The sequence below is a fragment of the Trichechus manatus genome, unplaced genomic scaffold, assembly GCF_000243295.1.
Source record: "Trichechus manatus latirostris isolate Lorelei unplaced genomic scaffold, TriManLat1.0 scaffold00113, whole genome shotgun sequence".
In the NCBI taxonomy this organism is placed as follows: domain Eukaryota; kingdom Metazoa; phylum Chordata; class Mammalia; order Sirenia; family Trichechidae; genus Trichechus; species Trichechus manatus.
The window spans coordinates 9,609,039-9,635,629 of NW_004444049.1; the positions used below are offsets into that span (position 1 = coordinate 9,609,039).

Below are 26,591 nucleotides of genomic sequence, written 5' to 3' on the forward strand. Positions count from 1 at the left end.
AGATGAAGACTTTGTATATAGAGCAGGGAGATGGAGAATCATGAAAATGATGACTAGATGTTTATCATTATTAGTTCCAGCCTTTTGGCTCTACCTTTAGGGTATGCGTGTACTCAGTGTGTGTTACAGGAGCCCTGGTGGCGCAACAGTTAAGCACTCTGCTGCTAATGGAAAGGTTGGTGGTTAGAACACGTTCAGTGGCTCCAGGGTACTCCTACGGAGATTACAGCCTAGAAAACCCTATGGGGCAGTTCTTCTCTGTCACATGGGTTCGCTGTGAGTCGAAATCCACTACACAGCACCTAACAACAATAGTGTGTGTTACCTACTAACCATGTGTGTAACTGAGGGTTTTCTCATTAGGGAGAGAACAATTTGGAAAGTTCTGGCATACTTAAAGAATGATGTATAAAGGCTAGACAAGTGTCAGTGTTTTAAAAGGGACCTCTGTTGATAGCATAATGTCGATTTCCAGGGGGAGAGCAAGGACCTACTGTTTATCCTGACAGCTAAATACAATGCCTGCATCTTGGAGTATAAACAGAGTGGCGAGAGCATTGACATCATTACGCGAGCCCATGGCAATGTCCAGGTGAGGCGGCTGCTTCGGGCTAATGAGAGTTCCCCAGATAGGGCCGTCATGATTTGATGAGGAAAGTTGAAGTGCTGAGGGCAGCCCTCTGTGTGATCATAAAATACTAAGGGTTTGAGGGAATGAGCTTTTATGAAGAAAAGACCTCTTTAGTTTTCTTAGAGTTCAGAGAACAGAGAAATGATTCATTGAGATTCAGTGTTCTGCAAAAAAGTATTCACTAATATTTGGGCTCCCTGGCATGTCATTTAGATGCCACAGTCTTACTCTCTGTCCTAAAATGGTGGGATTTAGATGATGCAGGATTAAAGCTCCTGGGAAAGTGGTGCCCGGTGTCCTCTGTTACCCTGTGAGCATTCAGGTTCCTCTCTAATCGCAGCTTTACCTCTCAGGACCGGATTGGCCGCCCCTCGGAGACCGGCATTATCGGCATCATTGACCCTGAGTGCCGGATGATTGGCCTGCGACTCTACGATGGCCTTTTCAAGGTTATTCCACTAGATCGGGACAACAAAGAGCTCAAGGCCTTTAACATCCGCCTAGAGGAGTTGCATGTCATCGACGTCAAGTTTCTATATGGTTGCCAAGCCCCTACCATCTGCTTTGTCTACCAGGTACTGGATCGGGAGGAAAGAGGGAGAAGCTGTGAAGGGTTAGGTTTGGCATAGTGGGAGTTGGTTTTTGCTAATCAATGTGTCTGGATTTGGTAGCAGGCAAAACTGTTAGATGTATTTGTCCTGAAATGTTTTGAACAATGTAATTGATAAGGGTCAGATTTTGGTTGCCTTTTGAGTGCAGTAGTACTTATTGTGGAGGCAGGAAGCTCTTTGGGCTATAGCAGATTTTAATCCTGAGATTACAGTCTGGTTGTGGGCCTGGGAGATTTTATAAGGTGACCCAATTTATACTTTGTCTGAGTTTCATACTGGCATGTTAGAGGATTGTTAAAACTTAGCCATAGATGGTGAAAGTTGCACCGTATCGTGAACTTAATTAATGCCACTAAATTGTGTATTTTAAAATGGTTAAAATGGCAAATTTTATGTATATTCTACCACAGTTAAAACAAACAGCTATGGAGAAGTGATCTGGAAACTGCCTGAACAAGCAAAGAGAAAATGTCCTTGGTGGTGCCTTAATTCGTGTCTTTTAAGAAGAGATTTACGTTTTGTCCAGCACCCACTTTCTAGTTTAATGTTTTTTATGTGTACAATTCAGTGACATTAATTACATTCCCCATGTTGTGCAACCATCACCACTATCCGTTTCCATATTTTTTCATCACCCTTAACAGAAACTCAGAGCCCCTTAAGCAATGACTGCCCATTTTCCTTTCCCTACTGCCTCTGGTAACTACCAGTAAACTTTGGTCTCCATACATTTGTCTATTCTAGGTATTTCATATAAGTGGGATCATACTATTTGTCCTTTTGTGTCTGAATTATTTCACTAAGCATAGTGTTTTCAAGGTTCATCCATGTTGTAGCGTATATCAGAACTTCATTTCTTTTTATGGCTGAGTAATAGTCCATTGTTTGTATATACCGCATTTGTTTATCCATTCATCTGGGTTGTTTCCACCTTTCGGCTATTATGAATAATGCTTCAGTGAACATTGGTGTACAAGTCTCTGTTTGTATCTCTGCATTCAAGTCTTTTGGGTATATACCTAGGAGTGGAATTGCTGGGTCATATGGTAATTCTGGGAACCCTGGTGGCATAGGTTGGCAGTTCAGATCTACCAGCCGCTCCTTGGAAACCCTACGGGGCAGTTGTATTCTGTCTTATAGGGCCGCTCTGAGTTGGAACTGACTCGATGGCACCTAACAACAACAACATGATAATTCTATGTTTATAACTTTTCGAGGAGCTGGCTCTTGACTTCTGTTTTAGTCTGTGCTTAAAACCTTAGCAGAGCTGATCCTGGGCAGCTGTTTTCTGGGCCAGATCTGCTAAAGGAGTGGAGTTGGGGAGTATCAGACTAACGTGCCTGTATCTTCACAGAATCTCAGCATTTTAACAAAGGGCCATGCAGCGTGAGGTCATTTTACTTGCACGTGGTTGAATAAATGATGGAAGGAAATGAGAGTCGAGTTCAGTGTAATACGTGTGGGCACTTTAACATTTCCATGTATGTGTTGGAAATAGTGATGCATTTTTGTATATTTCTTAGTGTCACCGTAAGTGCTATAGTTCTGAGGCTGATTGGAATAAAGTTCAGTTGAGTAAGGTTGGAAACTACGTTAGGAGGTTTTGTTTGATCCTGTTTGTAGTGCATTAATTATCAGAGCTGCTGTAGTAAAAACTTAGCATTTCTCTCCCTTCTTCAGTTTTATCAATGTCAGATTAAAATGATGATGTTGGTTATTCAGGAATGACTGTATTTCCAGCCCCAGAGCTGCCAGTTGTGAATGCTCTTCATTTTTCTGTGTGTGTCTCAGAGGCCAGAATCCAAACCCTAGCTTGAACTTTTTGTCAAGTTGAGTCTGCTTGTTATTGATGGGAAAATCTTTCCATCAGCTAAAAATTACTTTGTCTCTTTTTCATGCCAAAAATTCAGTTTGACAGATATGAGGGATACTCATGCTAAGTGCTTTAGGAGTAACAAAAATTCGGATGTGGTTCCTGCCCTGAAACCTAGTGTTGAATTCCTTCCACAAACCCTCTTAGAATCTGGTCTGGCCCTTGTTAAAGCCACCCATCGCTGGCTGAATGTACACTTCTCCCCTGTCCATGCTCTTTAGCCTCTTAAAGGTGACTTTGGTAGCCCCAGGCCTGAGGTGAGTCATGTTCCAGGAAAAGGAGGGGATGGTGGTGTTCACAGTAGCAGGACTGGAGGTTTTGACTAACTTTAAGGACAGCATGTTCTGTTCTTCCTGCCATCGCCCTGTCAGAATGCTTTTAAGAATTGTATAGAACTGTTTTTTTTTTAGCCTCTTAGAGATATTTAGCTTCTCAGTGTGTTTGTTTTTTCTCTCTAGCTCTTGTGCTTATATATGTGCATTATATCTCTTACAGTGTTTTGTGCAGTGTGACATGTTCATTTTTCGAATTCCTTAAACCTTTCCTGGCTGGTTGAGTTGTGAGAAACTCAGTAGGCCTCAGATGCCAGCACTCCACCTAGAAACTAGTCACAGGCTCAGCTGTGGCATCCGTGTCCTGATAGATCAGGTGGGAAGGCTGACATGACTGGCATGCCTAAGAGACCCTGATTGTCAGATGTTGGCTGGTCCCTTTCAGGATCCCTTTCCAGCCCGAGGTTCACCCTTCCTTAGGGCTAACCATTCAATCTTTCCCAACCTAGGACCCTCAGGGGCGGCACGTGAAAACCTATGAGGTGTCTCTCCGAGAGAAGGAGTTCAATAAGGGCCCTTGGAAACAGGAAAATGTAGAGGCTGAAGCTTCCATGGTGATCGCAGGTTGGTTGGGGGTTTTAGGATATTTGCCTCCCCCCAGCTCTCTGGCCAGTTCCCTATTCTTCTTGTTCCTTTCCTCGTCTTTCAGTGTCAACTATTACCAAACTTACATTGTCCAGTACTTCCTTGTGTTTCCTTTCCCTATGTGTACTTTTTTTTTTTTCCTTTCTTTTTCTATTTCTGTCTTTAGAATTTTCTGTTATTATTTCCTCCCAAAAGTGTAGTTCTCCTTTATTTGGAGTGGGGGTCGACTATAAAACCTTGATATTGACTTGCAGAGTGGCATATGGAAATCAGTCTGATTATTTTATTGTTGGCATAACATTTAAAAAGGAGCCCTGGTGGCTCAAGCAGTTTGCAATGAGCTGCTAACTTAAAGGGTTGATGGTTCGAACCTACCCAGTGGCTCCATGGAAGAAAGGCCTGGTGAATTGCTTCTGTAAAGATTACAGCCAAGAAAACCCTATGGAACAGTTCTACTCTGTCACACACAGAATCGTCACGAGTTGGGGGCTGACTCAGCGACAGCTAACAACATTTAAAAACTGAAAGACCAATAAACCTTATCTAATCTGATTCCCTTATTTCATTGATAAGGAAACAGGGCCAGAGAGAGGGACTTGCCCAGGCCCATACCTAATGGGCTAGAATCCAGGCCTCTTTGTTGCTTGTCCTATACTCTTCCCCCAACATTATGTTGTTTATCTCACCCAGTAGAGAAGTTTTAAAACTCTTAAGAATAAATTGGTTCTTCTAAATGATGACCCTGGTAATGGGGGGGCAGGGGGGTAGAATTAAGCCAAAGAACAAGAGTAGAGTAAAAGCTTTTAGCTAGAAAGGGGAGAAAATGGGGAGAAAGCATGTGGAAGACAATTGGGTAGTATCTCCACTCCTAGGAATACTGAAACACCAAAAGAATGGCAATAAAAATATTCCCAGGATTACATAATAGCCAGTGTAAAATTTCAAAGATAGGAATCCAAGAAAAGTAGAATACTTTCTCTGAGCTTTGATGTATTGTTTTAAAAAATGATTACTTTAAAGCTTGCCTCAGGGATCACTGGGTCAGTGTCCTTGCTGCCTCCCAGATGCCGAGCATTCTAATGGTGCCGTCTCTCTCCTGCAGTCCCAGAGCCCTTCGGAGGGGCCATCATCATCGGACAGGAGTCGATCACCTATCACAACGGTGACAAGTACCTGGCCATCGCCCCTCCTATCATCAAGGTGAGCAGCATTCCTTCCCCTTGTTTTCCTCCCTTGTTCTTACTCTACTGTTTCCTTTTTCTCCCTTTGTCAAAAGGAGAGTCACAGCTATCCGTCAGACTGTTCACTGCACGTATAAGATATTGTGTCGGTCATTGAGGGTACAGAAAGAGATGAGCCCGGCTTCTCCTAATAAAGCTCTTGCTTGCTAACTAAAAGAAATAGTAAATAATCGTTGACTGGGGCAACTTTACAATAAATCATAAGAAGGGAAAAATGTTGCAAATTAGTGAATGTGCTGTTTTCAGGGCTCAAGTCATATAGAGTAAAATGGTGATAAAATTATCTAGACTTTTAAAAATTACTTACAAAAATTTCAAGTCATAAAAATCAAACCTTAAATCTTAAATTTTTTGAGGCTAAATAACAAAATCCGATAGCATTGAGTCCAGTAAATACTTACATTTGCTTTCTACTGTATATCTTTATATTTCTGTTTCCCGGTAAAACGATATTTGAGTAAACACTTCAGATATATTGAGCTCCTCAGAAAATTGTCTTTAAAAAGTTTTAAATTTTCTATCATACGGATAATGTTTGCTGAGTGGATTCCCAGGCTTTTTTGATTCTGGCTGGTCAAGTGGCTGGTCCTCAAAAAGGGAGTGATCTGGTAGGCTTTGCTCTTCGATTGTGGAAGAAGCTTAATTTCTAACGTCTGTTCCTTCCCTATTGGCAGCAAAGCACAATTGTGTGCCACAATCGGGTGGACCCCAATGGTTCGCGCTATCTGCTGGGAGACATGGAAGGACGGCTCTTCATGCTGCTTCTGGAAAAGGAGGAACAGATGGACGGCACTGTCACCCTCAAGGATCTCCGCGTGGAACTCCTCGGAGAGGTAGGGCGTGCCTCTACGCCTCTGCCACGCTCTCATAGGTGCCTGAAGACTGCAGATGTATGGCCCCACATTGCGCCTCCAGGGATTATATTACTTTTTTAAGATACTTTAACATCTAGCAATGAACACTGTCAGTCTTGCTGTGAAAGTTGATTTCTGAAGTTGTTAGATGTAGGAGAATCTCATGTGCAGCTGGGCACTACCTCACTCACAAAAAGAAAAGAAGAACAGGGAAGGATGCAGTCTGGAATTCAGGATGCTGATACTCTGTTCTGGGAGGAGGGTTCAAAACCTCGCAAAGACTTGGGCAGTGAATTTTCAAGGTTTCTAAAATTGCTTTGTGCATGCAGACTGGAGTAGTTGGATTAAAACTGTCATTTGGAGCAAGCGCTTGCATTTTCGGAGCAGGGGGATGTTTTAAATGGAGAGTCACAAACTTCCGAGATTTAGGAACATTTATTTAGTGTCCCTGGGGATTTGACATGGAGAATCGTATCTTGAATTTCGGCTGCAGTTGTGAGCTTTCTCAGCAGGTGTCTGCAGGGTGGGTAGGCCAGTGTCTGGATCCCACGTGGAGTCCGTTCTGATTCCTTCCGCACTGTTGCCTTTCTTCCAGACTTCGATTGCTGAGTGCTTGACATACCTTGACAATGGTGTTGTGTTTGTCGGGTCTCGCCTTGGTGACTCTCAGCTTGTGAAGGTGAGAAGGAGTTTTTTTTTTCTTTCTGTCATCACTGCTTCTTCTTCATCAGGCTTCTCCTATGTTTGGTGCTTCTCAGAAGTTCTCCAGTTCATCATCTTCCCTACCATCCAGCTGTCTGCTTGGTTGATGTAACATCCTGCCCTGATTACCTGTTTGTCCTCAAGGTTCCTTCAACTAAGGTGTCAGGCAAGGTGCTAGGTGCTGAGAATAAAATAGTGAATAAGACCCAGCTCAGATAGGTCATAACCTGATGTACTGGATCCCCTCTAAAATATGATCATCTTGGACTCTGCAGAAAAATGCATGCAAACGTTTTACATTAATTTAAAAAATCCACTGCTTTCCTGAAATCCACCCATGTGACACTAGGTTAGAAACTCCTGGTCTAGTTAATGGGTTATCTGTAAGATAACCATGTTCCTTAGTCAGCAGTCTCCTTCTAGGAGCACTTAGTGGTGCACAAGAAGGGCAGATCTAGCAGGATCCAGAGTTTCTTTTGGGTGATAACTACCTCTTTAGGGTGGGTCTGTTGGGGAATTCCAAGACTAACATTGTTCTTTCTTTGTAGCTCAATGTTGACAGTAACGAGCAAGGCTCCTATGTTGTGGCCATGGAAACCTTTACCAATTTAGGACCCATTGTGGACATGTGCGTGGTGGACCTGGAGAGGCAGGGGCAGGGACAGGTAAGGGGGGGGTCATTCTGGGAACGGATAGTCAGTCTGCCCACTCACACTGTGTCCTCTTAGCTTTGCTTATCTGGAATGGGAAGTATGCACTGAAGATCCTTTTAAGAGCCTCAGTAATCCCAGTGATGCAAGGATATGTACCGTTTATTGAGTGCCTATTTTGGTCTGCCAGGCACTTTACAGACATTATCTATAGTCTTACAAGCACCCTGTTAGACAGAGATTCTTGGCCATTTCTCAAGTGAGGAAGCTGAGGGTTGTAAAAGACTCAGTAACTTGTTTAAGGTCACATACCTAATAAACGGCAGGTGTGTCTAACGCCAGATCCTGTACTCTTTCTATTAAACTAGAGTCCCAGGGATCTAAGGAAGCTTGCTAGGAGCAGTGGTAGGAACTATTGCTTCTGCTAAGCCTGCATCATCAGACCTAGCTTCTATAGTAAGGGTCCTTGAGTTAGGTATAGCTTGCTTACTTTCTGAGCATCAGTACATGGGCCTCTGTGTCTTGAGGGGTTATTTAGACACCTTTTCTCTACTTGCAGCTGGTCACGTGCTCTGGGGCTTTCAAGGAAGGTTCCTTGCGGATCATCCGGAATGGAATTGGAATCCACGAGCATGCCAGCATTGACTTGCCAGGCATCAAAGGTATCCTTCTGGTGGAAGTAGGATGGAGGTTTTGAGTGACCTTGACCTTTGACATTGTTACATGTTACGAAGGCACTTTGTTGGGAGCTAGAAAAAGCAGATCAAATGAAGAATAAAAGAAGTCATGATGACAAGTCAAGTGGTAGAAACTTTAAATGTATTTAAAAATACAAAAGTAAAGGAGAATACCGCTGACTGAAATTGCTTAGTGGACTAGAGGAGTGGGGAAGGAAAAGATTTACACGTTAAATTTAATATTGTTTATAAGGGAACTGATAGAATTCCTAAAGAAAGAAGACTGAGGTAACTTCTACAACAGTACAAATCTTCCAAAATTCAGAAGAACTGTAGTAATAAAAATCAAAGAAAGATGATGTAGTGGAAGATTTTTTTACAATGTATAAATGGTAAACATAGTCTAAAATTAACGTGACTGAACTGATAACAAATACCTGCCGTATCAATTATTGTAAATGAGTTTAACTCACCTATTGTAAGAAAAAGATGACAAGATTGAATGATAAAGCAAAATGAATTCAAAGTTACATATAGGAGGCACGTCTAAACAAAGTAATTCAGAATACAAGTGACAAAGGTTATGAAAAGATGAAAAAAGAAAAGAGGTGTGAGAATTAGAAAGGAAGAGATTATATAGCTACAGAAACCAAGAGAATTAACTGAAAAGCCAAAAGCAATGAGAGAATTCATTGAGCAGAATATAAAGTTAATGTGGAAAGATGTGAATAGTCTCCATGTAGGTACTGTCAAAAGGTACAGTGGAGGAAAAGGCAATTTATAATTTATAACAAAAAGATAAAATAACAAGGAGTAAATTGAATAAGATGTGCAAATCCTATATAACAAAAACATTAAAATACTCCTGAAGAATTATAAGATTTATTAAATATATATATATGTATATATATGTATACACACACGCGCACGTATATATACCAAGGTCTTAGAAGTCACAGTTACAAAACTATCATCTCTTTGACATATTTTTACATTTTTACATTTAGTGGATAACAGTGAAAATACCAATAGGTTTTTCCTTGGTCTAGATGAGACAGAGTCCAAATGGAAAAAGGAAGAAGCAAGAGTAGTCGGGAAAACTTGTGAGAGGAGACTAGCCTACCAGATATTAAACATACTGTTAAGCCTCTAATTGAGAGTGTGGTATTGGAGCATGAATAGGCACAGTCTACTGGGCAAGTTCAGAAGTCCAGAAATAGACTAGTGTGATAGAAGTGGCATCTCAATTCAGTGGGATAAAGATGGGACTTTTTAATAAATGGTATTGGGATAACGGTAGCCATCTGGAAAACGATAAGTTTGGATCCATACTGCATAATACATACCTTGCTAGAATCTAAATGGATCAAAGATTTAAATGTAAAAAATGGAGCTGTACAAAATGTAGAAGAAAAAGTTGGTGAATTCCTTTATAAGTTTGGAGTGGTGAAGGTCTTTTTAACTATGATTCAAAATACAGAAGCTAAAAAGAAAGATTGATAAATTCAACTACCTGAAACTACAGCACTCCTGCATGGCAGATAACACAAGTCAGAAAAAAAACGACAAACTAGCAAACCAGATAAAAATATTTGTAGTTCTCTTATAGACAAAAGCCTAATTGCCCTAATTTATAGAAAATTCCTAGAAAGAAGGTAAACAAATTTTCTGTCCCCAAATTGGCAAAGGATGTGAATGGGTAGATAACAGAAGGAGGTATAAATGGCCCCTAAATATATGAAGAGAAGCTTAGGCCTCACTTGTGATAAGAGAAATGCAAATCAAAACTAGATGGAGATTCTTTACCAGAGTGGCCCAAATCCCAAAATATGGCAACACATTATGTTGCAAGCAAATAAGCAGGCTCATGCACCCTCTCCAGAAGGGAATTCAGCAATCTCTCTCAAAACTACAGCTGTGTTTAGTGATTTCTCCAGCAATTCCAGTTCTGGGCATCTACCGCACATACCTTCACATGTATAAAATGGCATAAATACAAGGTTATTCACTGTGACATTGTATGTTGTAGCAAAATACTAAGGGGGAAAAGGTCCATCAGTGGGATGGATTAATAATCCATGATATTAATAACTAGGTAGATTCACACAATGAAATACTGTGCAGGCATAGAAAATAAGGAAACGTTCTGTTTTAATATGGGCTTCAGGAACTATTACTAAGGAAAAAACGATGCAGAACAGTCTATAACAGTCTGTTTTATATTTGTATTTATTTGTAATACAGTGGTTATCCTGTTTCCTTAAAGAAAAATTGTAAAGATAAACCAGAAACTGTATTGATTACCTGTGGGGGGCATGAGTTGGAGGGAAGAGTATGGAGTGAAACCTTTGTGTATGTTTTTAAAAAATAAATTTTGATATTAAATCATGGAAATGTATTACCCAACCCAAAATTGAAATTAAAAATTTTAAAAATAAGTAGGCTCAAAACAGTTTTAAAAATACCTAACTTTTTCAGAGTCGTAAAGCTTGGAAGGGGCCGAGTGGGGATTTCCGCTCGGGACTGTCTGACTCCGGATTCCTGCTATCCTGGTGGTGTCAGCTGCCCCTCCCTCAGGTGTGTCTGTGGTATGGATCTTAATCCTTGATCCTTGTTCCAGGCTTGTGGCCATTGCGGTCTGACCCTAACCGGGAGACTGATGACACTTTGGTGCTCTCCTTTGTGGGCCAGACAAGGTGAGGATTGGGGTGATATGAGCTCCAGGTGCTGGTGTGAAAGTTGAGAGGTGGGTGAGCTGGCCTGCTGACCCTGACCTTCCATTCTGTTGCAGAGTTCTCATGTTAAACGGTGAGGAGGTGGAAGAAACTGAGCTGATGGGCTTCGTGGACGATCAGCAGACGTTCTTCTGTGGCAACGTGGCTCATCAGCAGCTTATCCAGGTAGTAGCTGAGACAGGGGCAGGCACCGTGTACTGGAATTGGACCTGGAGTGCAGCGTGGCTCCACCAGACTTTTAAGTGTAGTCTTTATTTATGGCTCTGAAAATAACGTAGAATCTCTAGAAAAAAGATTAAAATTACCTGATAATCCACCACTCAGAAGTAACAACTCTTAACTTGGGAGTCGTTCCTCTTTAGCTTAATCTTCTCTCTGAAGTGTAGGTATTTTGTATTTATTCACTTTTTTTTTCACAGATCAGAATTGTAATGTGCATGTATATATGCTTTGGGTCCTGTTTTATCACTAATTATGTCTTGTCTTCTGAAACACTTAGAATTTTTCTCTTCATTTTAACATGGTTATTTGTAAAAATTTGGAAAATATTGAAAAGCACAAAGGAGAAAAAAAATTAGTCATAATGCTACCAGCCGTATATGACCACTGGTGGCACTTTACATAACCAGAGCTCTTACTCGATTCTGATCCTTATTTTAAATCTGTCTGCAATGTGAGGCAGAGAGCCTTTTGATGGCTTTTCAGCCACAAGAGCTGGATTTCTGAGAGCCCTTCTACCCCAGGTGGTCTTTTGAACTTTGGAATAACTTTGATGCTCTTCAGCTTTTTGTACACCCTCCACACCTCACCAGAGTCAGCATATTGCCAGTGGTGGGCACAGCACTCGAATGCTTAAGGATTAATTAACTGTCCATCTTTTCATCCGCCTGGTCTTCTTTTTAGCCAGTAGCTGGTGGTAGATTTGGTGAAAACTGGAGGGAAGATTCTCTGTTCGTGGACCAACATGAGAGGTGCCCAGATACCAAGGCATTGCTTTGTCAGTGTTTTCTAACTATGGGTCTGACGACTGCGCCCAGCACACATAACCATTACTAAAGGGTTTTCATCCTTAAATATAAACTCACTCTTGGTAGGTAAGATGAAGTAATACTTACCTTGTCATCAGCCTGCCTTTTGTTTTCTTTCAGTGATAAATTATAAAACAATTATATAATTTTGTAGCATTTATTAAAGAATTTTAATGGTTCATACATAGTGAAGAACTTGGACATTTTAGAAGTCTGACTTTTGGGTTGAGAAAAACTCGACTGGTGGCCACAGGGTCTTACTTCACTGATATCTGCCTGCAGGATGCAGTTTGTTATTCAAGCCTCACTCAGAAGGAAGTAAGCCTTTTTTTCTGGCTGCAGGTATATAAGCTGTAAGCTGCTTTAAGCTATTCTCCTTCAGGGGCTTATCTAGAAATGACATCATCTATAGTATAATTACTGTTAATCATTGCAGGATTTTGGAGGAAAAATATATTTGGCAGGAGAGGACTTAACGTAGCTTATTCTCAGGGCTCATATAGGGCAGTGTTTACACCTTCTTGCTCCTGTGTAGATCCCTGTAGGTGTGTGGGGACATCTGACCTTCTCTCTGTAGATCACATCGGCATCTGTGAGGTTGGTCTCTCAAGAACCCAAAGCTCTGGTCAGTGAATGGAAGGAGCCTCAGGGCAAGAACATCAGTGTGGCCTCCTGCAACAGCAGCCAGGTCGTGGTGGCCGTGGGAAGGGCCCTCTACTACCTACAGATACATCCTCAGGAGCTCCGGCAGATCAGGTGTGTGTTACTGTCTGGTTTTTTCTCCCCTGGCACCTCTTGGATCGTTGGATTCCCTCCTCTGCCATATTCCACTCTTTTTAGCCACACAGAGATGGAACATGAAGTGGCCTGCTTGGACATCACACCACTAGGGGACAGCAATGGGCTGTCCCCTCTTTGTGCCATTGGGCTTTGGACAGACATCTCGGCTCGTATCTTGAAACTGCCCTCGTTTGAACTGCTGCACAAGGAGATGCTGGGTGGAGGTCTGTGTCTTTTGGAGGCCTAGGCTGGGATATGATTTGGAATGTGAAACAAGAACTTAACGTAGCTTTTCCTCACAGAGATCATCCCTCGCTCCATCCTGATGACCACCTTTGAGAGTAGCCACTATCTCCTTTGTGCCTTGGGAGATGGGGCACTGTTCTACTTTGGGCTCAACATTGAGACAGGTGAGAACAGCACTTTGAGTGAGGGGCTCTTTGGAAAACACAGAGGATTAGAGTTGCACAGTTCTTAGCCTCGGGGTGCTGCTTTTGAGCCGGCACAACCTAGCTCTTTGTCCTGTTTCCTTTCCTTTCTTCCTTCTGATGCCATTCTTTCTGTAGGCTTGTTGAGCGACCGTAAGAAGGTGACTCTGGGCACCCAGCCCACGGTATTGAGGACTTTCCGTTCTCTTTCCACCACCAACGTCTTTGCTTGCTCTGACCGTCCCACTGTCATCTACAGCAGCAACCACAAATTGGTCTTCTCCAATGTCAACCTCAAGGAAGTGAACTACATGTGTCCCCTCAACTCAGATGGTTATCCTGACAGGTGAACGAACCTCCTCTTTCTTCAGCAGGAGCCTGAGGGCATCAGGATGTTTCTCTCAACCCCTGCCCCTAGTCTTCCCAATGTCAAAGTCAGTAAATAGATGAGGTGGGAAGTGTAGAGCACAGGTTCTCAAATCCAGCTGCCCATTAGAAACACCTGGGGAGCTTTTTAAAAAATACACATTTCTTTTTTTAAATCCTCCCTCAGATTCTGATTCAGTGCGTCTGGGGTGGGGCCGTAGAATCTATATTTTTAGGAAACTTCTCGGGTCATTCAGATGGTTAGCCAAGTTTCAGAACCCCTCATTCAGAGATCATTATGCATTCCTCAAGAGCAAGGGTTCTCAAAGAATGTGCCCCAGACCAGCAACAGCTGTACTGGGAACTCGTTAGAAAGGCAAATTCTCAGGCCCCACCCCAGCCCTACTGGATCAGAAGCTCTGGGGTGAGGCCCAGCAATCTGTCTTAACAAGCCCTCCAGCTGATTCTGATGCACACTGTAGTTTGAGAATCACCCTTCCAGAGTAGTAATTTTTATTCTTAACCTTGACTGCACGTTAGCATTAGTTGGAAAGTTTTTTTTTTAAAAAAAAATCTCAGACTCGGCCTATCCAGACCAATTAAACAAGAATCTCTTGGGATTGGGACCAGGTATTGGCATTTTTTAACCATCCTCAAGTGATTTTTTAGCATAGAATCAAAGTTAAGAACCCCTGGCCTAGAGGAAGTTGGCATAATTCTGCCTTGTTTTTCTTCCCCTTACGGAGTAGCCTTGTAGAGTCCTTTCCTTCTTTGGGTGTACTCAGTCTAAACCCAGCCCCTTCTTTCCAGCCTGGCACTGGCCAACAACAGCACCCTCACCATTGGCACCATTGACGAGATCCAGAAACTGCACATTCGCACAGTTCCACTCTACGAGTCTCCCAGGTGAGGGCCAGGGCAGGAAGGCTGCAGAGCAGAGGGTGGGGAGCTAGGAGTTGGGGTAGAGCACACAGACTTCCTGAGAGGCACTGTTGGCCCACACTTGTTCTGCAGGAAGATCTGCTATCAGGAAGTGTCCCAGTGCTTCGGGGTCCTCTCCAGCCGGATCGAAGTCCAGGACACAAGTGGGGGCACGACTGCTCTGAGGCCAAGTGCCAGCACCCAGGTGAGGGCAGTGGGAAAAGAAAGAGGGCAGTAGAGCTGGGCTGGCAAACCTTTTCTATAAAGGGTCAGATAGTAAATGTTCAGCTTTGCAGACCATGTGGTCTCAGTCAGAGCTACTCAACTCTGCCATAGCAGTAGGTAAACAAAGTCGGCATGGCTGTGTTCCAGTAAATCTTTATTTACAAAAACAAGCGATGGGCTGGCTTTAGTCCTTGCATTAGAGGGATGAGAAGAGTTTGGGAGAAGAGTAGCAGTTAGTGATTTTGCTACACGGTGGCCTTGTGGGATGAATAGTTCCTTTTCTCTTTTTGTCAGTTTGGGCACTTGGTGGGTATTTGTAATTGGAGGAAGTATAGCATGCATTATGAAGATAATGGTAAGGTAAGAGAATGGGGTTTGGAGTCTGACAGACTGGCTTCAAGGTTTATTGCTAGCTGTGTCACCTTGGGCAAGTCTAAGCTTGAGTTTTCTCATCTGTGAGATGAGGATAATTGGACAGGCTAGAGCTACGCATCATAGCGTCAAGGGCCATGTTAGCTGACCATTATTTCCTGTGTATTCTCTGTCCTTCTTGCTCCTGTGATAGGACCTTTTCCCTTAATCCAGAATAGAAGGTCTTTACATTTTTCTTTCTCGTTGAAGTGCTCCCTGCTCTTCCCGTTGAAAGGGGTGGAGCCTGTCATTTTATTAGGCACCTGAGTTCCTCTTTAGCTTTGCTTGATTGACTTGAGGCATCACTGTCTTCGTGATCTTTAATGACCCTTAGGTTCTTGTTGTATCTTGGGCTGATATGTCAATTCCATACATAATTTGGATCCTTATCCTCGATTCACATGTCTTCCCTGAGGCACTCTGTTCTTCAGGCTCACGGAGCATCGGCAGAGTCATCCTTGTTCACACTCCAGCCTCTGTTCCCTGCTCCTGACTGACCCCTGCACGCTGATGTGCTCAGCCCCCCAGGAGTGATGCACGTTCTGTCTGTTCTCAGGCCCTGTCCAGCAGCGTCAGCTCCAGCAAGCTGTTCTCCAGTAGCACAGCTCCTCACGAGACCTCCTTCGGAGAAGAGGTGGAGGTGCACAACCTCCTCATCATTGACCAGCACACCTTTGAAGGTGCACATGAGCTCTTCTGTGATTGTTGCCTGCATCCTCCTCCAGCTAGGTGTTCTGGGCTCTGGTCGTTCCAGACTCAGAAAGTGTGGCAGACCATCCTAGGAGGAGGAGAAGGGAGGCAGTGGGGCCTCTGCGAGCTGGCAGTGAGTACAGCGTGTTGAGCACCCCCACGTCAGCGGAGACTGGTGAGGGACAAACCGTCTTAGGAGACGGGAGAGGCAGGAAGCGATGCCCTGTGACCCCTGGACCCTGTTTGAGCTGAGCTGTGGGCCTTATAGACACACAGGATTACTTGTGCATGGGGATGCAGGTGAGGTATAATCAGCCAGGCATATCTCATCTCTCTGCCGCTCTCCTTCTAGTGCTTCATGCCCACCAGTTTCTGCAAAACGAGTATGCCCTCAGCCTGGTGTCCTGTAAGTTGGGCAAAGACCCCAACACGTACTTCATTGTGGGCACAGCCATGGTGTATCCCGAAGAGGCCGAGCCCAAGCAGGGCCGTATTGTGGTCTTTCAGTATTCAGATGGTAAGTGGGCAGTGTCCAGCTTCTGGGGATACGAAATTCTGGGAAAGCAAGCAGACCATTTCTGGTTTCAGAGTTCAGTTAAGCAGCCAAAGAACTTGGGTTCATTGTTGTGAATAGACATTCTGTTCCTTCTTCTCAAGCTGTTGATGGTCTGATTGAGTTTTGGAGTGGGTGAACAGAGAGGCAGAAGTAAAATCTAGCTCATGTTTCTTCCTTTTCTACTCTTTGGAAGGCAGAATAAAAGGGGAAGAGGTGAACGGTGGGTAAAAGAATCTAGTGGCCAGAATAAGAGTTGAGAATCCTAGACTGGTTTTCCACTTGGTTGCTCAGCCTTTTAAGTCCTCTTTTCAGCTTCAGCACTTCGTGTTCATGTCTCTATATGTGTTCTCATCTCCTGTATTGAAGGTGGTTCTGATACTAGCTGTCAGGCCAGAAAGCGCAGTCAGATGGCTGAGATGGAGTTGGTCCCCAACTGGAAGCTCTTCCATCATGAGAAATCTGGAGCTTCAGAGTGGAAGCAGATCTTGGAGACCATCTGCACATTACCTTGGGGCTTGAATCTTAGGTGGTGGTGGGCCCTAGTGTATACTGACCCTGTATTTCCTTCTTTTCAGATGAGTGGTGTGAAGGGGCAGGAATTAGAGCCAGAGGGGAAACCAGAGAATTGTTTTCACTAGGTAGAGTGTGGCCTTGTAACAGAGACTCAGAGTATCTTTTGTTCCCCCAGGAAAACTACAGACTGTGGCTGAAAAGGAAGTGAAAGGAGCCGTGTACTCTATGGTGGAATTTAACGGCAAGCTGTTAGCCAGCATCAATAGCACGGTGAGGCCCATACCACTTGTTGTCCTCTCATCTTCACTTTGGAGTAATTGTTGACCTTTTGGTCTCACATAGATGGCCTTTTAATGGAGCATATCCTTTATTTTGTGTGCCAATCTGTTATTTTGCTAAAAGGTAACCTCAGGGGCTTGTTTTTAGTTTAAGGTTTAAAGAGTATCTCAGGGCAGTAGTCTCAGGGAGTCTTCTAGTCTCAACTCGTCCAGTAAGTCTGGAATTTTTAAGAATTTGACTACTGATCCTTGTTTCTCTACCATTTTATCAGGGTCCATTTGCCTTGATCAGAATGGTGGGTGGTGGTAGCCGGGCATCATCTGGTTCTTCTCGTCTCAGGGTAGATGAGGCCGTGGCTTGTTATTAGCTCTATAGACTAGTTTCTTCTCTGAGACTTTGGTTTTCTTCTTACCATACCACTTGTTGTTTTCCCTTACGTGGCACACTGTTCTTCACAGAGCACATGTCCCGTATGTTTTTTCGGGCTCTGTGTGCGTCATGTTTTAGGAATAACAAAGTAGTGGGTATGGAGGATGGAGCTCTGAGCTGGGGATCAATCACCAGACTTGGTTACATGAGCCCCCATGTTTTGACCTGAGCATCCAAAAGTATGGGGTTGCTGTTTACTGATAACAGGAGGATTTGTGAGTGGAGCAGGTTTGGATGGGAAACCAGAAGTTTGGTTTTGGACATGCTAAGTGTCAGTGGGAGCCCTTGGGTGGCACAAAAGGTTAAATGCTCAGCTGCTAACCGAAAGGTTGATGGTTTGAGCCCATCCAAAGGCCCCTTGGAAGAAAGGCCTGGCCATTATTTCCGAGGTAGGGCAGGGGGAGAATCAGCTATTGAAAGCTCTGTGTAGCACAGTTCTACTCTGACACACATATGGTTGTCATGAGTCAGAACTGACTTGATGGCAACTGGTGGTTTCTTTTAAGTGTCAGTGACTAACAAGGGGAGATGTCAGGTAGGTAGCGGAATTTGACAAGTGTGGAATCCAGGGAGGAGGTAGACTGAAGATAGCAGTGTGGCAGTTATTAGGTGGCATTTCAAGCCAAAAGTCAGGGTGGGATCACCTAAGACCACCTGTTGCTGAGAGGGGGTGGAGAAGAGAGCTGCAGCTGAGTCCTGGAGTGTTTACAGTTGGGGTGATGAGGAAGATCCAGGCAGACAGAGAAGGGCTGACCAGTTAAGTAGGAAGAGAACCAAGCCAGAACAGTGTTCTGGAAGCTGTGGAAAGTAGTTCAAGCAGGAGGCAATTGATAAACTGCAAATGCTGCAGATAGGTAATATAAAGATTAAGACTTGAGCATTGGTTTTATCTGTGTGGTGGAAGTCACTAGTCACAGTGACTAGAACTATTTTGGTTGTGTGGTGGGGATGGAAACCTAACTGGAGTGGATACAACCAAGAATAGTAGGAGAAGACAGCTAGTATGGAAAAATTCAGAGGAGTTTGGCATAAAGTTTTGCAGGGTGGGAGCTAGAGGAACATGTCAGGTTAAGAGTTTATTGTTTTTTAATTTTTTTTTGCTAAATATTTTGTTTTTGGTAAAGGTTACATAGCAGTTTAGGTTCCCATTCAACATTGTCTACACAAATTGTTCAGTGACATTAGTTACATTCTTCATAATGCATGAACATTCTCAGTATTTCCATTCTGGTTGTTCTGTTTCCATTAATCTAGTTTCCCTGCCCCCTTACATTCTCATCTTTATTTTAAAGTAATTATTGACAGTTTGGTCTCATATCGATGATTTTCTAAAGGTGATATTCTTTATTTTGTGAGCCAATCTGTTATTTAGCTAAAGGGTAACCCCAGGGACTTGTTTTGGTTCAAGGTTTAAAGAGTATCTCAGGGCAATAGTCTCAGGGAGTCCTCCAGACTCTACTGATCCAGTGAGTCTGCTGTACTTTTATTTGTTTTTTAGGAATTTGAGGTCTTTTTATTTTTATGTTTTAAGCTGAGAACTATTACAGCATGTTTATGTGTTGATGGGAGCAATCCACTGAAAAGGGAAGAATTGCTAGAGCCCTGTTCTTGACTAGGCAAGAGGGAGGTGGGATCTGGTGGGGTGCTGGCCTCAGATGAAAGAGGAGGGAAAATTATTTGGGAATAGATGGTGGAAGCATGTGGAAATCTCTCGTTACACCCATCTTCTATAAAATAGCAGAGAGAAGAGGAGGTGTTGGAGGTTTGAGGAGAGTGGTGAAGGTATGACTTCATTGTTTCAGAAGACCAGAAGATGAATGGTTAGCAAAACACACAATTACTAAGAAGTATACAAGCCAACTTTCAGTGAGTGGTCTTGTGTTTAAAGTAAGACCAGTCATCCTGGTTGGTTGTTTTTCCCCAGCTGTAGTTGAAGATCAGACTTTAACCAGGGTTGGGGTTTTGTCCGGTGAGCATGATAAGGAGGGAGAGGGAGGTGAGGGAGTTGAGAGTGTGTAAGAGAATGATTATGGGATGGACTCTGAGGAATGAAGAGACTGAGGACATGAGATGGAGGAGCTGCAGTTATTCTTAATGACAAGTTGTAAGGAATAGCCATAGGAATGGACCAGATAAGTACAGGGGAGAAGAGGTCAAAAAACAGTAAGAGATCAGGGTATTGGAAGACTCTTCTTTGTGAATATTAAAGTCACCAAGAATTGTAGGAATATTGTGGGAGAGAGTGATGGGAGTATGTGTGCGTGTAGGTGACTGCTCAAGGGGTCATAATGGTGGTTTAGTCTGGTGGGATGAGCTTCTACACTGAGGTGTTTAGGGAGGAGGGACAGACAGAAGTCTGAAAGGGCAAGTTGATGTGTGGAAGACGATCCTACCTCCAGTCCCAGTGTCTGAGGGATGATGGGAGAGAAAACAGCCCAGTTGAGAGGGCCGCAGGGGCCTCATGAAAGCCACACTTCAGTTAGAGTAAGAAGGTGAAGGGACCAAACGGGCAGAGAAGAGGTGGTCGGTGGCTGCATGTTCTGGAGGGTACAGTGAACGGATGCAGGACTTGGGAGGGTGGGAAGTGAGGTCAGATGAGGAGATGTGTAGACCAGTGCTTATAGAAATACCATGTAGCTGGGTATGTAATTTTAAGATTTCTTAGTGACCACATTAATAAAACTAAAAAGAAGTAGGTAAGATTCATTTTAATAACGTATTTTATTTAACCCAGTATATCCAAAATGTCTGTCAACATGTAATCAGTATAAAAAAATTACTAATGAGATATTTTACTTTTTTTTTTCCTACTAAGACTTCAAAACCTGGTGTGTATTTTACATTTACAGCATATCTCAACTTAGACTGGCCACGTCAGGTGTTCAGTAGCCACATGGGGCTAGTCTACCATGTTGGACAGCAGAGGTTTAGAACTTGATGAGGTAAGAGTAGGAGTCTTGGGCTTTTGGAGTCCTGTCCTTGGTCTTGGCTATGTCCACAGCAGGTAGTGATAGGGAGGCTGAGAGTGTGGAGAGGGAGGGGTGGGGGTCTTGCCAGCAGCAAGGGTCCTCCTTGCCAGGGTCCCCGTCTTCACTCCCACTGTTGTAGGTGTGGAGGCTAGCAAGGCTGGGCTTACCTGAAGATGAGGTGCTCTGGAGTCACCCTTGACCCCACGAATGGAGTGTGGTAGCCATTGTAATCATTATGAGTGACTCTTGGAGTGCATACCTGGGGAGCTGGGGTTCTTTGGACATACATTGAGAAATCATAGCTTAATCTATTCTGTCTGGGAGTGGCTATTTGTGCAGAAGCCATGAGCGGGTCTGCCTGCACCCTGAAGGGTATGCCAGGGAAGGCTCTCGAGAAAGAGAGTTGAGACTGTCTTCCTTGGGACTTGGCTGTGCTGAATATCTCTTCATCTGTCTGATTATAAAACATCTTCATTCTCTTGGAGATGTGGTTGTAACTGAAAAAGCATTGTAGTGGAGAAGGAAAAAAGCAGGTTTTTTTGGGGGCGGGGATAGGAGTGGTAGCCTTTGAATCTAGTTCTTTAGATTCCTTTAATTCTTTGACAATGTTTCTGTTGGCCTTTGGGTTCACATCAAAAGGCTCCATGAAGGCACGAGTTTTGAGAAGGGTTCATAAAAGGCGGTTTGTTGGGAGGTGATCTTGTTCCTTTCTGATCAGGAAATTGAAGGCTTATCTTCTCTTTCCAGAGAGTTCTGTGTGTACCAAACTTCAGCCACACAAAGATCATCTTCTGTCATATCTGTAGTATTACCTTACTGTTAATATTTTTCTTTACATTGCCTTTTTTTTTGTATATATTTTTGTACTTTAGATGAAGGCTTACAGAGCAAATTAGTTCCTCATTAAATAATACATATATTGTTTTCTGACTCATTTTTTAATATAAAGGAAAGCTCTATGTCACTAGTTTGTGCTAGCTATAGTTTCATATTTCATAAATATATAGTACTAAAATAAAAAACGTTCCTTGAAGTACCACAAGATTACTCCACATCTCATTGCACTTTGGCAAATGGTGCTGCAGATGGTGGAATGAGGAGTGGGGAAGAACAGTCATTCCGAGAGGACTCAGGCCCGTTGGGTTTAGAGAAATGCAATGCCCTTCCCAGGTCCGACTTTATGAGTGGACGACAGAGAAGGAGCTTCGCACCGAGTGCAATCACTACAACAACATCATGGCCCTCTACCTGAAGACCAAGGGCGACTTCATCCTGGTGGGCGACCTGATGCGCTCAGTGCTACTGCTCGCCTACAAGCCCATGGAGGGGAACTTTGAAGAGGTAGTGGGGGCAGGGTGGAAGGCTTCTCGATCTAGCCATGACCCCTGCAAGTTTTTCACCGGTGGTGAAGGCTTCTTGAGCCCAATGGGTACAGAAATGCTCTCCCTAGAGCATGCATTCTGCTTGGATCGAGTACTTTTAGAGAATCCCCCCTTGAACTCTCAGTAGAATCTGTCTCTGGATTATTAAACAACCAAATGGACTGCGTTGGCCAGAGATTTGAGGGGAGAATCTCTCTAGGGCGGTGGTTGTTAAACACAGGACTGTGTCTTCTACAGCATAGGCTCATGGCTTCTGGCTAAAAAGAGACAAGTCTTGGAACTGGATTCCATGTTGATATAATCGGTTCCATTCCAGAACTGATTATATTTTCTTGTTTCAACTTGTCTCTTTTAAGATTGCTCGAGACTTTAATCCCAACTGGATGAGTGCTGTGGAAATCTTGGATGATGACAATTTCCTGGGGGCTGAAAATGCCTTTAACTTGTTTGTGTGTCAGAAAGATAGGTGAGTGACCAGCTCGACGGGAATGACCAGGAGGGGGCCGGAGCTTCTGGGTAGATGAGGGTGTTGGGTTTTTTATCAGGTTCAGGATACCTCTTCACAGAGGTAGAACTTTTTAGTGAGAGAATCAAAGGTCACAAAGTTGGCCTCTTCAGACTGGCTCCTTTGCCGTGGAGTGTATGGGCTCACTAGGGAAGCTCAGCACGTGGCGTCCACTGCCCGTGGGCCTGCCTCAGGCCCGGTGCTGAGTTTCCCACCCTGCCTTTCAGTGCTGCCACCACGGATGAGGAGCGGCAACACCTTCAGGAGGTTGGTCTCTTCCACCTGGGCGAGTTTGTCAATGTCTTTTGCCATGGCTCTCTGGTTATGCAGAATCTGGGCGAAACTTCTACGCCCACCCAGGGCTCGGTGCTGTTCGGCACAGTCAACGGCATGATTGGTAAGGCTAACCCCCGCAGAGGTGCGTTATAGGCCTCCCTTCCTGAGATCACCATTCTGAGGGACTAGAGAGAGCAACTGGACAAAGCCTAGCAGGTTACTAAGGAGACCTCGGCAAGCTTGTCCCTCCTGGGCTGCCCTCGGTAGAAGTTGCTCTCTGTGGGCTCTGGAGCTCTCTGCAGCTAACTGCCCCCTTCGTTTTTTCAGGGCTGGTGACCTCACTGTCAGAGAGCTGGTACAACCTCCTGTTGGACATGCAGAATCGACTCAATAAAGTCATCAAAAGTGTGGGCAAGATTGAGCACTCCTTATATCCTCCCAGAGACATGCCCTTGCTAGGAGGCACATCCTGGCAGGTACACAGTGCTGCATTGCCCTAAGATGGATGCTTCTGGAAGCAGCTACATATTTAGGAAATGTCTTGATTAGGTTCCTGCCGGGAAACAGGCTTTTTTTTTTTTTTTAAACTTACGGAAAATTTCCAACGTAAGTAATAGTAGAGAGAGCATAGTATAATGAACCCCCATGTACCCATCACCCAGCTTCAGTTAGTCCATATTGGGAATATACATTTATGAAATGTGTCTGCCTCTGACCTTCTTGGTGTTGCATGTCAAACAGTAAGTTTAGATCACAACTTAGGAGCGCATCATTTCAGGGAACTTGTTGAGGGCAGCAGTGTCTGAGGACCCTCCCCAGGAGAGGGGAAAAGTAAAGAAGCCAAAAGCTTCAGAGGCCCAAGAATCAGCCATCGTGGGACATCGAGACAGAACCCAAGCACTGTTGGAAGTTTCTGCTCATTAAAGGACATACAGAGCCCTCCCTAGGCAGAAAGTGGAGGGGCTCCTGGCTGTGGGGTTGATCATGGCTCTATTAAGACAGTGTGGCCCAACTGTAGCCAGGGAGGAAGGAGATGGGCTGATGGCTTGGTTTTTCACTACCTAGCAGGACTTTTGGCACGCCACCTTTCTCCCTGAGTCCCAGGCGATTCATCTGTGAAGCATCGAGGTTAGCCTTAGACAAGTGGTTCTTACCAGGCATGGAAATCAGCTTCACCGGCAGCACTTTTTAAAAACCTTCATATGTGTCCAGGCTTATAGCCTAGTAGAGTCTGATCTGCATTTTTAAAAACATTATTTTAAAGATTCATCCCAGTTGAGATCCATTGGATTAGGTAATAATTTTATATTTCTTTCACTTCCAAAAATGTCCAAAAAGCAATATAACTGTTAATTGAAATGGTCATTTCCTATTTTAATCCTGACCATTTTAGAGTATGGTCCTCTTCAGAGGTGGGGATGGATGAGCGGGAGGGTATTTCCAAATAATTGCACATTCCTTAACCTGCCCGTCCACTTGGAGATCCTTTCATACCGAGCGAAAGACAGAACCAGCCACAGGCTTCATTGATGGGGACTTGATAGAGAGTTTTCTGGATATCAGCCGGCCCAAGATGCAGGAGGTTGTGGCAAACCTACAGGTGAGCTCTGCAGGGTTTAGCCCTGAAGCCAGTGAAACAAGTCCATCCCAGGGCAGGGCATGCCATGAGACCGTCAGAACTCTGGGTACATCTCCTCCTTGATTCCAAGATGCCAAAGGCCCTTTCTAAGCATTTTCCTTACCTGCATGGGCAGGTGAAGTCAGAAAAGGAGATGTGGTTGAGGCTCATAGATACCCACCAGGTACCAGGCACTGTACTTTAGCAACGAGGCACATTTGGGCATGTCCAGATCTCTGGCAGACCCAAAGGTGGGAAGCGGGGTCAGGATCCTGCAGGGAAGAGAAGTTTCTACAGTGGTGGAGTTTGGGGTATTACTCACTGGAGAGGTTGCCTCTGGGGAACCATCCTCAAAGAGGGAGAAATGATTGCCAAGTGGTATCATAAGACTTGAGCTTTGCCCTTAGTCGACCTTGCTGACCTGCACCCCCAAAAGAGAACTATGGGTTCTGATGAGTCCCTTCTCCCTGCATGGCAGGGTGGCGCTGTATACTTTCTATCTCTCTAGCTCGTGGCCCTGGAGACTGGGCACCCCCTTTCCCAGGTAAGGGAGAATGCCCTCTTGGCCCTCACAGACCTTCCCCTTTCCTCATTGCAGTATGATGATGGCAGCGGCATGAAGCGAGAGGCCACTGCAGATGACCTCATCAAGGTTGTGGAAGAGCTAACTCGGATCCATTAGCCAAGGGCAGGCGTACCCCCTTCCCAGGCCCTCCCCTCCCTCTTTCCCTTCCGCCACCATTGTCTTGGCCTTGGGAAACCTCTTCCTAAGCCAGCTGCCACCAAGCCCAGTTCACCTGTGTGGAAGTGGGATTTCTTAGAACTAAAACCAGCTCACTAGAGACCATGGAATGGGCTGAAGGTGAAATGTTTTCTTCCTGGATTTTCACCAGTCTCACATGATTCAACCATCACCTTGGACCACCAAGCCTTGATTGTTATTGGCCAGTGTTCCTCCTTCCAGGGAGGAATTTGCAGCTCTTTGGCTGAAAGGAAGCTGTGTGTTACTCTCTTTCTCACTCATGCGTTGTCCTCTGCTATCTTTTCATTTAGGTTGGGAGTGTGGGGAGGTTACAGGTAGGGCAAGAGGGGTGGGAGGGTTTGTTGTCTTTGAAGTGAGAGCTTGCTTCCTTTTACTCTATTGCCTCCGAGAGCTTTGGAGTCTGGAGGCATGACCATCAGGCCAGGGGCTGCCTGAGCCTAAAACCTGGAGATGGTGGATGATTCCCCAAGCCACAGCCCTTTTATCTCTGGGGAACTGCCTTCAGAGAAAAGCAGGTGGGGGGATGTGAATTGGTTGTTAGTCTCTGAGTTTTATCAAATAAAGTAGAATCTAAGAAGAAAGAGCTATTTGTGCTTTTATTTCCCCTGCTGTCCAGCGTCCCAGTCATACTGTGTCCAATTAACTGCAAACTCTTGTTTCCCTCCTTTATGGCAGCTGCCGCAATCACTTGTCCTTGCTGCTAGAAGAACTCGCAAGTAGTGAAGTGACATCAGTACTCTTCTTTGCCATGTGATTGTTTTTGGTGCACTCTCAAGAATGATGGGTGTCAGATTTTGGAAATTCAGTGGATCTCCTTGGTTGCCCCTGACTCCAGGGGTCACCACTGGATTCCCAGTTGCCTCTGCTGTTGGCCTGGGCGTTGCTCGGGCTGCCTTTCCTGACTTCATCTCACAGCCAGATGTGCTTGCGTCAGCCAGCCAGCTAGCCCCCCAGGCATTGCTCCTTGGCTACAGTCAAGTGGCCGCTCATGTACCTCCCTGCCTCCCGTGGCCACGTGCCCTTTGGCTTCTCATTTTATTTCCTGTGGTCTAATGAGGGGAACCTTTGGTGCTTTTGGTTTGAAAGCACTGGAGTACTCTTCTCTCTGTTGTAAACCACGTCTTCTTTCAGCTCAGTGGGTCAGAGTGTGTGGGGCTACATTTCCACCAGTGATCCACTGGGGATAAAGGCTGCTCTGTCCCAACGGTGGAGTAGGGCTGATCCTAGGCATAGTGACTGGCTCTTTTAAGACCAGCCCTTGATACAGTGTCAGGAAAATTGTGGTTTCAAGTTCAAACTGTGGTTTTGAGGGATTCTAGCTTAAAAGGAAAGGTAGCAGGGCGCATCTCTGCTTTGGAGGTCTTCTGGAGTAAGTTTCCTTCCTTGGAGACATTCCTCGTGTTTCATTATCTTTCTTTTCCCCTGACTCTCCTGGGATTTCTGAGGGTGGGGGATAAGGGTCTTAAGAGAAAAAAATAATCAGCATCTCGCAAACCACTGTTTGAACTTGAAACTCAACACTGTGATTTGAATTCTTTAAAGTTATGGTTTGAATTTGAAA

General features: G+C 44.4%; 1 protein-coding gene across 1 annotated transcript in view; it reads left to right on the top strand.

Moving 5' to 3' along the window:
* DDB1 (damage specific DNA binding protein 1) overlaps window positions 1-25,957 on the top strand; it is a 28,439-nt gene extending 2,482 nt beyond the window's left edge. The window contains exons 3-27 of the mRNA XM_004383871.2: window positions 476-592; window positions 985-1,206; window positions 3,897-4,011; window positions 5,135-5,232; window positions 5,948-6,106; window positions 6,723-6,806; window positions 7,378-7,494; window positions 8,039-8,141; window positions 10,777-10,852; window positions 10,948-11,056; window positions 12,497-12,675; window positions 12,760-12,923; window positions 13,002-13,109; window positions 13,266-13,473; window positions 14,304-14,399; window positions 14,508-14,619; window positions 15,607-15,730; window positions 16,093-16,257; window positions 16,985-17,079; window positions 21,657-21,827; window positions 22,225-22,334; window positions 22,601-22,770; window positions 22,977-23,079; window positions 24,126-24,249; window positions 24,866-25,957. Of these exons, the coding sequence (XP_004383928.1) occupies window positions 476-592; window positions 985-1,206; window positions 3,897-4,011; window positions 5,135-5,232; window positions 5,948-6,106; window positions 6,723-6,806; window positions 7,378-7,494; window positions 8,039-8,141; window positions 10,777-10,852; window positions 10,948-11,056; window positions 12,497-12,675; window positions 12,760-12,923; window positions 13,002-13,109; window positions 13,266-13,473; window positions 14,304-14,399; window positions 14,508-14,619; window positions 15,607-15,730; window positions 16,093-16,257; window positions 16,985-17,079; window positions 21,657-21,827; window positions 22,225-22,334; window positions 22,601-22,770; window positions 22,977-23,079; window positions 24,126-24,249; window positions 24,866-24,949 (3,213 nt within the window). The 3' untranslated portion in view covers window positions 24,950-25,957. The remainder of the gene's footprint in view (window positions 1-475; window positions 593-984; window positions 1,207-3,896; window positions 4,012-5,134; window positions 5,233-5,947; window positions 6,107-6,722; window positions 6,807-7,377; window positions 7,495-8,038; window positions 8,142-10,776; window positions 10,853-10,947; window positions 11,057-12,496; window positions 12,676-12,759; window positions 12,924-13,001; window positions 13,110-13,265; window positions 13,474-14,303; window positions 14,400-14,507; window positions 14,620-15,606; window positions 15,731-16,092; window positions 16,258-16,984; window positions 17,080-21,656; window positions 21,828-22,224; window positions 22,335-22,600; window positions 22,771-22,976; window positions 23,080-24,125; window positions 24,250-24,865) is intronic.
* Window positions 25,958-26,591: the final 634 nt, after the last annotated feature.